At 38.5% G+C, this 11,510-nt stretch overlaps 1 protein-coding gene across 1 annotated transcript; it reads left to right on the plus strand.

Annotated features, from left to right (window-relative positions):
* Positions 1-8,560: 8,560 nt before the first annotated feature.
* LOC144528853 (uncharacterized) lies at positions 8,561-11,510 on the plus strand. Its single transcript, XM_078267705.1, has 5 exons — positions 8,561-8,680; positions 8,836-9,143; positions 9,375-9,429; positions 9,542-9,653; positions 9,732-11,510. Exons 2-5 carry the CDS (start codon positions 8,853-8,855, stop codon positions 9,748-9,750), a joined length of 477 nt encoding a protein of 158 aa, XP_078123831.1. The 5' UTR covers positions 8,561-8,680; positions 8,836-8,852; the 3' UTR covers positions 9,751-11,510.

Below are 11,510 nucleotides of genomic sequence, written 5' to 3' on the forward strand. Positions count from 1 at the left end.
CAAAGGTCTGGAAGTCCTTGGTCAGGTTTCCATCCGGCAGCTGGAAGTCATCTGCTTTGTCATCGTTAAAATTGCCACACAGACCACAGGTTCTGCCATTGTAGTTTCCAGAGACAGTGACAGTGACATGGTAGACCAGATCATACGTGACTCTCAGGCCAAAGTCAGTCATAATGACGTCATTTCCCCCTTCCTGATAAACCTTCACTGCACCGTTGTGGAGGTTTTGTGGAAGGTGATGTAGGACCCCATTGATCTGCAGAGAATAATTCTTTCTTTTTTTTTAATTTCTTCTCATTTGACATATATTTGCTGTCATTCAGTTATAGGTAATGATTCTGAACATTTGTGCCCGTTTTGACTGCTTATTGTCGTTGTTTTCATTTGCATAGCTCCCTCCTTCCTTAAACCAGGTCCTTAAACCTGTAATAACGGATTTGTTTGGCCACTTGGGGGCAGCAGAAACAAGTTGTAAACATTGCATTGACATTTCTTGTTAGCAAACTTATAGCTTGGTTTTTGGTCTCTACTAAAACCCTACTGACCCCTTTCAAATTATAACATTGTTTTCACATTGACATTTGATACACAGTTAGTGTAAATTATTGGTTATATTATTGCATATATATTGGCCTCTTTAAACAATGATATTAGTGACGTACCCAAACCATTTGACCTTCATTGTTGCGAAGGATCAAGACGGTTCCGTAAACTTCTACTGCTACAAGTTTTGTCACTGACACCTTAGGATTGTCAGACAAAGCATACCACTTCTCATTCTCCACTGCCACAGAGAACTCGGTGAGCCGTGTGCCGCTCAGGTGGCAGCTTTTAGCTGCGATGTAGGTGCAGGTGCCTTGGAAGTCATATGTGGTGTTGTCAAAGGTGTTGTAATGTGGATCTCCAGAGATGGAGCACACTCCTTTTCTCAAAGGCTGACATGATCGCACATAATTCTTCATCTCACACTTCTCATATGGACCACAAGAGGACTGCTTACACTGCACCTAATATGAAAGACATACCCGCTCGATCATTGTTGACAATGTTGTATGTTAAAATGCATTCCCATTGCTCCAAACGGATCTTGGAAAAAAATAAACCCAGATAACTCCTTCATACTCTCTGTTCTCATCATCCTTACTGTGCCATTACAGGTGCATTCCTTCTGGCAAAGGGCATCAGGGTAAAAGACCTGTCCATGCAGATAGTATTTGCCCTCAAGTGTGCAGCCACACTGGTCGGCAGACACGCATTCACCTCCACTCAGCAGGTAACCCTCCTCACAGACACATCCTTCCATGCACAGAGCTCCACAGTTTGAGTCTTTCTGACATGAACTGAGACAACCGCTGCCACAGAGCTCGTAATGGCTATTTGATGGACACTGGGCATCTAGGGAAAAGGCAGGATCAGAAATATTTTCGTAGTATAATTGTTCAAGAAATTTACACTGATAAATAGTAGATGTGCTTACCACAGAACTGATCTGACCTCCAGGAGTACACTGTGGCACCTTTCAGCTGGCAGGCGGCTGTGTAGGCGGTCAAAGTCTTGCACTGCATGTTCTTGCTGCCCTGGTAAAGACAGACATCATACATGCAGTCATTGAGAAAACCTGCCGGGTCGATCTTAGTGTGGCAGTCACGGAACGGGCCTGCAGGGTCACTGATGAGGCCACAGTAGCTGTTGGTGTTGTAGGTTTCTCTCTGAGTGGTGTTACAGCCAGGGCAGGGGCCGCTGCAGCTGTCTACGCAGCCAGGGGTTGCAGCGACTTTCCAGCTTTGACCAAGCTCCTCGGAAGTGACGGCTTGTTTCCTGTCATTCATCTGCATGTCGTCTTTGGGGTTGAGGTTGTAATTGCCACAAAGACCTTGCATTGCGCCCATGTAAGTACTGGGAACTGTGACGAATGCTACACTGTTCCAGTCGTAGTGCACCTTTACTCCAAAGTCTGTTTCAATTACAGCAAACCAGCCACTCGTGTAGAGTTGGAGTTTATTATTGTTCAGCATCATAGGGAGGTTGGAGAGATCTCCATTAACCTTAAAAAGATAATAATGAAAGAGAAAACGGTTTATAAAGTAGTTTCTACATTTTATAATGAATCAATTGAATTAGTACATAAGTACATGTATGTAGAGCTGCTGGTCAATTATCACATGGTATTGCATTGCTAGAACTATCTCCACATCCACTATTTCTGTGAAGTAAGGTCTGGCTACACAACACATACATTCCAGGATAGGAGAAAAAAACGCTCTCTTTCTTTGAACTAATTATATCCAGATTTTGGGAATTTTTATCCAGAATAATTATTATATTGATACTTTAAAGACTATTAAAAAAACGTAAAAACATATAACTGAATATACTGTATCTTTGGGTGTTGGACAGCAGGTTGAACAAAACAAGGCATTTAATGACGTGTCATTAAATGGCTTTAGGCCATTCTGATGGGCCTATTTAGTTCTTGTCTGGTGTTTTATAGACCAATCAGACAACAGAGAAAATGATGTGCCCAGTAATTGATTGTGAAAACAACAACCATCGTTAGTTGCAGCCCTACAAGTATGATGTTTTTTTGGAAAATACGTTACCACAACAGCGCCAGGGTGCTCTTTGCTGATGACGATGGTGAACCCGTACACCTTTACCTCCACCAGCTTGATAATGGATCCGATCTTCTTATCTTGACCATTATTCTGCAACACAACACTAAAAGGTTCCAGGCCGGTTTGATTGGAGGAGACACCAGCCATTTGATATGCACAAGTGCCCTGGAAGTTGTAGCGCTCCCCATCAAAGGTCACAAAATGTGGGTCACCAGATACCATACATGTGGCGTAGTTAACAGGATAGCAACCTCTGATCCCCTCCACCACTTGGCACTGCTGCCCGGCGAGACAGCTGGTCCGATTGGAAGACAAGCTTCCACCAGCGGAGCATGTGTAGCGTTTGGTGCAGCTCTCATCACCCCAGAAAGAGGCTCCGGCTTCCACATAGTGACCCTCATACATGCAGCCGCACTGAGCCTTGGGAACACACTTGATGCCACTGAGCATGAAGCCGTCATCACAGACACACGTCTCCACACAGGTGGCGCTGCATTTTGTGGGAGTGTTTGGGTTTGCACATGTAGCAGGACAGCCACTTCCACAGAACTCATAGTGGCTGTTCTCTGGGCACTTTGGTGTAGCTGTGTAGACAAAGAGGAGACAGATCCTCAGTTTAAATTCAGTTATTCACATTTATTCTGTGGTGGAGGAAGTATTCAGATCCTTTACTTAAGTAAAAGCATTTGTGTCTAAGAGACTTATTTGAACAAAACTCTTTGAAACTGTTTCAGTATTGAATAAGAACGCTGTAACAGGCAGCTGTGGGTAGGACTGTAATGTACTAATACGTAATATAGGGCAAATGCGCAACGTCAATGTACGCCCACTACAAGTGCTTGTTTTTGCCAGTGACTAACTCATATTGTTAATCAAGAATCTGACTACATTATGATTATTATATTATAATCAGGAAAATGTACCTAAAGTATTTAAGTAAAGTAATACAAAAACATAGCCCCTGAGAGCATAACAATCTAATATACAATCATATTAGACTATGATTACTCCTTCATTAATATAAATGCAGTATTTTGCAGTTGTAGTTGGTTGAAGTGATTGTAAGTTTTTTTGTATAGTACTGCAACTAATTATCAAATTTGTACTTAAGTACAGTACTTGAGTAAATGTACTTAGCTATATTCTACCACTGCATTTATTAACATGTGTTTACAGAAGTGACGTTTTAAACTTTGGATTACTCACGGCATTGAGTAGAAGTCCTCCAGTTGGGACCGCTGGCCCCAGACTTCTGACAGATGTCAGCGTAGCCTTGAAGAGTGTTGCAAAGATACGTGTTCACAGCTTCACCCCTACAGAGGTCAAGCATGCAGTTGCTTTTAAAAATACTGGGGTCAATGTCAGGTTGACAACCTAGAAGTTCTACAAAATTTTGTATAAGGGTGCTACAAAAGAATTCTTTCTCCAATTTCTTAACTAAACTGAGAGAACACTTTTCACAATTGCCACCACATCCATCTTGGCAATTGGCATCGGTGCCGGGAATCCTCCAGCTCTCTCCCAGTGCTGCCACGCTGCTGGCCACTGAGCCGCTGGGAGTCGTGAGATCGTCTTCCTTTTTGTTGTTGAAGTTGCCACACAGGCCACACACACTGCCAGCAAAACTGCCCGGCACTGTGACTGAAAGGTATTCGTTCCAGTCATACTGCACGGTCAGGCCAAAGTCCGTCTCCATGATGACATACAGACCTTTCTGGAAAAGTTTCACTTGGCCGTTGTTTAAGTTGATTGGGAGATTCCATTGTTGATAGTTCACCTGAAAAAAACATGTTTGAATATATAGAGAGAGCAAGGTCACAACACATTACACTTGCCAAACATGTTTCATGTTTCATTGCTGTTCTCTTTTTTTCTTTTTTTGGTTGTTTGTTAGACAGTAGGATATCTAAAATACTTTTAGATGAACATAAACATGAAACCCTTTAACTCTACTGACTGACTCACCCGGACAATACCAAACTCAAAGCGAACTATATCAATGTTGATCCCATAAACATTGACAGTGACCGTCTCCAACGATGGTAGCTGTACGTTGCCCTCAATCATGTTCTTGGTCTCCACCTCAAAGGTCGGGAGGGCCTCATCAACATGGCAGTTCTTGGCGAAGGTGTAGGTGCAGTTGCCCTCAAAGGTGTAATCATAGTTATCAAATGTGTAGTGAAGAGTGCCCATGACCCAGCAGGTGCCTGACTGTACAGTTGGAGTCGTCGGTCCTCCTCTGCAAAATCCTGGAACAAGAATAAAATGTATTTAGTCTTTTTTACCTTCACTGTTGTTTCTATTGGATTAAATAAGTAAGCTCAGCACAATCAGAATTTCAGTAACTAATAAAATAGGTTCTGCAAAATATTAATATGAGCATGCATGTTAAGTTGAACATATACGTATATATATACATTTCTGTGACATAATTACATTTATAACAATAACAAACCAAGTCTAATACTGAGCAGTTTAAAAAAAAAATGTTGATTTCAATTACTTAAAGCTTTCAAAGATCCTAATGTCCTGTCTTGTTATTAATTTATTGTTTCATGGTTCATCTTAATGTATACTTTTATTATTTATAGCTGACAACTTGTATTGATTTATTCTGCAGCCCAAGCTGTTTTTACTTTTATTGTAATCTAGTTCAACTCAAATACAAACATCACTGAAACATTACATTTCAGTGATAACATGAAATTATCATTTTAAAAGTAATTCTTGATTTACTTACCAATCAGCAGAAAAGCTGAAAAGATTACAACAAACAACCCCATTTTTGTCAGTGGAGAGGACCTAACAGAGCAAAAAGACAAGTACAAAAACCAATAAGTTAGGAAAATTTAACTTTTTAAACTTTTTACTATTAATACATGCCATCTTGCATGTGTACACATCTCGACATGTAAATGTGAATATGTAGCAAACCTCAGTTTTGTCTCTTATCTTTGTTACATACAGTAGCAGTATACAAAAAATTAAATGACAAGAAAAAAGGATAGAAACATTTGATAAATCCTCACATCAGTATCTAGAAAAACAAAACCGAAAAAGAAAAATGCTCAAAATCCTTTTAAAAAGTAGCTAAAAACAGAATTAGTAAATAGTTTGTTCCATACTTCAGATATCTGAATCATTCTCACCTGAGCTGATCAGCAGGCATTCAGGGGTTGAGGTGCAGGATTTAAGGATGCTTAAATACTTTCTGACCTCCACTAATAGACCAATCAGTTTCTTCTTTTTGTGACATTTCCCAGAAGTGAGCAAATACTACATCACGTGAGACATTTCTTGTAAAGTCTTTGTCCCTATGACTGGGAGACGGATGTTAATTGAATCAAGTTAACTATAGTTTACCAGGTCACAAAGGAGTTAATTGCAGTGAAAGAAAAAAGGAAAATGGAGAAGAACAAATAAAAGAAGGTAAAAGAGTAAATAACCTATAAGAGGATGTAAGACCACTGTGATTATTATACAGACCAATTTAAAATTACTCTTAGTCCCTGTGTGACCTTTGTTATCAGATTTGAAATGTACATGTGAATGGTCTGTTGGCTTTGTGCCCATCGATTTGGCTTTATAGTGTTACAGTAAATCATTCAACAACTATGATTTATTTGTTGACACTGTGGTTGTTTGGTCACCACCTACAAGAATAATGGGTTGTTTAAATGAATAATTCTCAATGCTATCGTACTTAGCCAAGGATCAAGTATAGCTATGTCCTGCAGGATAATGGCCATACAGTATTGTGTTGTGGTGGTGTGATGTTTCTTAATTGTATCGCTGCTATGTTTTGTGTAAGGTAAAGAGATAAAGATTTTATCTGATTGTTTTATTTAATATGCAGAAACACAATGTAAAAGGTAAATGCGTCTTTGTTTGCACATGTATACATATCAGTAGCAGTTGTTATATTGTCACGCACAACACACAAATATGTCAGTGTTCATTTAATAAAAACAACCCTGTTTTCAGCTCTGACGTTGTGTTTGTCAGATAATCCAATGCGTTTTTAAATGGTTTGTTTCACTTAACAAGTGCCAACATTTTCTCAATCCATAAAGGAACATGTAGCCTAATTATGGAAGCCCATTTCCACCAATAAAAGAAAGAAATAAGTCTTGTAATGAAAAAAAAAGATCCTGAAAGTCAATGAGAAACCTTTTCAAAACATACTGTCATTATTTTGCAATACTTATTATTTATTATTATTTCAAGAAAGTTTCTTATTATAAAGACTTACAGAATTTTTGGGGTGGCTGCCATACATAATCCTTCAGTTTATATAAAAATGTTAAAATCACCAAAATTGGCAACAGTGCAGTACAAAGTCATATTGATACCAAATACAGCAGTCTTCTGAAAAGAGTCTTGCCTGAACTCGAGCACATACACAATTTCATTGTGTAGTTTACTTTACAATGGTTTAAATTTTTTATATACTGGAAAAAGCAGCTTTTTTTTCCATGGCAGATATTTTGACTTGTTATGGTAGGAAAAGCACAGGTGTTACTGATAACATTAATGATGGTTCCCTGCCATTGGTCATGACCCGACTAATGACAGAGAGATATTAGGGAGACAGAAAATGAGAGACAGATAATGGCAATAAAATAAATATCTTTAAATGCATAATATTACATAACGATGACATATTGAAACTAGAAATACCGCCTTGGTGTTGTATGACTCATTTAATATATGTAGTAAAGACTTTGATGGAATTATTCAAATTAAAAGTTATTAAGTGTGTTTTTTGACAAAACATGAATGCTTCACACACATTTTCAACCCGGCAGCACAGAAAATCTAAACAATCACCACTGTTTCAAGATTAGTGTCACCAATTCAGTATCCAACCAAATGTCCCCCCTTCTGTTCCTGAGTTATGGCCAGAAAAGCGTTTTTGCAGAACATTATGTTGTGAAGTTGACCTTTGAACTTTTGGATATAAATTAATGGGAGAAAATAATGGTAACATAAGGAAATATTGGGTAAATACATACAGTTACTGTAAAGTAGATAATAGGTTACAGGGTTACAGTAGCATTAGTGTTATATTCTGTATTCAATGGCTCAAATAGTACTAAGATGTAAAACATCAATGAAATTTGTGAACCCGCCCCAGATCTTACAAAATTGTCTGGGTTTTCTTTTCAGGTTGCTAACTAAACAAAATGAGTAGGACAGAACATGGACACTCTGAGATCCTCAGTGCCGTCCTTTCACTGTGACACAGTGTGTGAGTCTTTTTAAAGCAAAGCAATAAAGCCAGTCAGACCGGTCAGACCTGAGTTGACAAAACAAAGTCTGTGGACAGGGTTATAGGCATTAGCGCCCAGAGATAACTGGTCTAGCAGGCTAACAACCAGTTCACTACAACAAGGGAAGAAATGCAAAAAATATTGATTAGGAATGTTCAAGAATCAGAAAAAAGAAAACACTTTAAAAACCCACTGCACACCACTTGCTTAGCACCAAACAGCAGACAGACACAGTGAGTTAATTGAACATAGCCTATGGTATAGTAGCTTCAGATAGTCTTTTTAAAATATTTTCATGAAGAGGTTAAGCTCTTTCACAAGAAAAGAAACACTAATATTAGAGAACTTTTGTGAAGCAGAAATCTTAATCATTTTTTTTTATAATAAAACTGTTTTTGTTCTGTATTGTACACTTATTTTGAAATCCCAGGATCACTGATTAGTTCCAGGTGTGATCAATTGCTCCAATGAGCCCTTAGCTTCTCTTTTGGGAAAGCACCTGCACGTCCTTTCCCCATCACAGTATGTATATGACACATCTCACAAGCTACACCTTTGTACCTTTTTATTCATGTTAAGAGTCACTGAACCTGTTTGCTATGTGGAACTCAATCAGATAACCAGCCTGTGGAAAAAGAGGGAGGAGGCAAAAGTATGTAAAGCATGAAGTGACATGGGCTGCACATTAAATGACTTTGTGTCTTGGTGGTTGTTTGCTATCCAGGGAGACAAAATCTGCAGTAAATTAATGAACAGAAGAAGCAAGAACTAAAGACTATACACGAGTGGAAGGTAAGGAGGAAATATGACTCCGGAAGTAGGAAGTTTAAAGTCCCTCTTGTGTTATTTTTTTTAATAAGAGCTTGACTGCACACTTTGTGTGAAACATGTCATCCCTGCTTCTGCATATGTTTATTTATTTCGTTGTTTAAACTTTCTCTGCACAGCAACCCAAACAGCATCAATGCGGTGGATGGTGACCATTTTATGCGCCTTGTTGTCCATGGGACTGGTGTTGATTATTGTGGGCCAACATCAAGTCATGACAATGCTGGACAAGGCAAATGAAAAGCTGCCAAAGGAGTCACAGAAACTTGATGATAAACTTTCAGATTTAGGAAGCTTAAAAGCCTTGATGGAAAAGCTATTGGCTGCCGAGAACAAAGCAGTGAAGGATCTGGAGGAAGCGGTGCCCAAACTCGTTCCAGAGATAGAGAAAAAGAAAGTAGAAATTGACGCCTGTCAGGCAGAAAAGGTAAAAAAAAAAAATGATTTTTGTTTCTGCTACTACATCTGCCTTTCTGCTCCTCATGTGATATCCAATAATGGATCAGTCACAAGGGCCATGTTTCTTACATAACATGTAGCCTACTTCTACTTTTGATGCTTTTAAGTAAACTTTGCTGAGAATACTTAACTTAAGTACTTGTTTTGGATTATTATTATTATAATGTTGCATTGACTTTTACTGTCCCCACTATTGTAGAACACAAAAGCTGATGAGCTGGCTGCCGTGGAGAAGGAACACACAGAGACTCATGGTATAAGGCACAACTATCTCAGATAATTTATGCTTAACTGCTGGTGCCATCATGTGGTGGAATACAAGAATTACTGTTTAAATTTGAATTGTTTTCTTCTTTTTTCACTAAGAAAATTTAAAACGAGAGTCTGACGCCTGGAACCAAGAGAGAAATAATCTGAAACCACAAGTGATGGGTTACAGGGAGATATGTAATCATGTGAAGAAGGGCACACTAGCTGAGTAAGTCACACAAGTATCAAACATTTGTAGAAATGGAGCATAAAAATGGAATAATAATCATATGATTGTGTCTTTTAGGAAATTATGTAGCACCTGAGGATAACTCCTCGCCTGAAGAAGATAAAGGAATACCATCTCAGCTCTCCACAATGCCAGTAATTAACATTTGTTCTAAGTGTCTAAGATTGGTGTAGATTTTTTACATTTGTCATTCCTGTTACTGATTATATTTTTTTGAGCTAAAATGTTAGTCTGGATTAATTCATTTAAACTTTTGTGAAGTGGTGATTTTCTCAGGGGTTAGGGCTAATGCAATAAATACATTCTTAATAGTGCAAAAAACCAAACGGTAAAAGAAAATGTGCAATTACATTTTGTTTGTTACTTGTTGTGATATTTCATAGAGGCAGTTTTAGTACACAGAAGGTATATGTGCAGTTTAGTGTCCCAAATTTCCCATAACGTAACCCCATTTGTACAGGTCCTATCCCCTGACCAATCGGCTATCCTAACCTTGACCACTCAAGTTCAAATGCCTAACCCCAACCAATCGAACTGCTTCGTAGGGCGGGTCTTGGCGTGGCCATAGTGGAATTTTGGACACTAAACTGCACGTAAACCTACACAAAATACATAAATGGGTATACAGGAATTACTGTTTAGGTTTATGAATAAATATATATATTGTCATTTCCTAAATGACTATGTATACATAAGCTGATTTACATACTATATTTACATTATTTACAACTATTTACATAACACATTTTTTTTATACAAGTTATTGCAATTCAAAATGTGACTGACATGTTCATAACAACAAGATAATCCACCGTCTTATGTAGGAACTATTTGCTTTCTGCCGAAGTTCCCACATGAAATCTCTCACAACCAGGCCTGTGAATTATTTTGATTACCGGGTCATGATTTCTGGAAAGAGACAATGCTGTTGAGTTTTTCAAATGAATTTAAAAAAAGCACAAAAAAAATTGCGCTTTGAGTACTACAAGCCAAGTGGCATCTAGCTCCATTATATTTGAGAGAAGGCAGACATCTCTACAGCCGATATTTCCATAGCTGGTAAACTCACACCAAAACAATCTAGATTGATAGCACTACAGGTCAAAGGAGAAATGTGTATTTTTGATTTTGGAGTGAACTGTCCTTTTTTGAGACGCACAATAATTCTCTCTAAAATTAAACCCAGCACAAAAAGAAACATCCCCTTTTCAGGACACTGTTTTTAAAATATAATTTTGTAAAAATCCAAAAAACTTTACAGATCTTTATTGTAAATGTTTTCCGTGCTCGTTCAATGAACCATAAACAAATCCGCATGAACGTGGCTTAGGGGCCGTTCGGTATTTATGGAATGGACCACCGGAGGAAAATAGGGGAGGGTCATGTCTTTTTATTCTTTGCTGAGGGGAGGGCCATCCAACATTTTTCAGTCCGGGGGGGGGGGTCACCCAACTTTTGTATTCATGAAACAGCAACATTTCAAAGTGGCTTGTTTGGTGCATATTTATCCATGTAGCTCTTAGTCTCTGCCCTCCTTTGCTACCAGATGGGTCTGACCCATGAGTTTGCTGGGGGGCAGAGGGAGCTGACCCCTGGTGGCTTAAATGGATAATTGCATTGTTTAAAAAATGAGTGGAATAATTACATCTGACATGATCAGATATTTTATAAATATCTTAACACAAAACTAACTGGTGGTAGGTAATACATCTGATTTCATATACTGCTTTAGTAAAAGTATTTCCTGGCTGACGATGGGAGCAGCAGGACGTAAAAAACGAAAATGACTGGACATCTTACCGTGCCAAGGTTGCAATAAAGGTTTCCTAAATGCCA

Source organism: Sander vitreus, chromosome 14, assembly GCF_031162955.1.
Source record: "Sander vitreus isolate 19-12246 chromosome 14, sanVit1, whole genome shotgun sequence".
In the NCBI taxonomy this organism is placed as follows: Eukaryota; Metazoa; Chordata; class Actinopteri; order Perciformes; family Percidae; genus Sander; species Sander vitreus.

Bases quoted from the DNA above. Each gene is read 5' to 3' on its own strand.
- LOC144528853 (XM_078267705.1), top strand. From the start codon at position 8,853: ATGCGGTGGATGGTGACCATTTTATGCGCCTTGTTGTCCATGGGACTG. The intron at 9,144-9,374 runs GTAAAAAAAAAA...CCACTATTGTAG, and splicing joins ACGCCTGTCAGGCAGAAAAG to AACACAAAAGCTGATGAGCT. The intron at 9,430-9,541 runs GTATAAGGCACA...TTTTTCACTAAG, and splicing joins GGAACACACAGAGACTCATG to AAAATTTAAAACGAGAGTCT.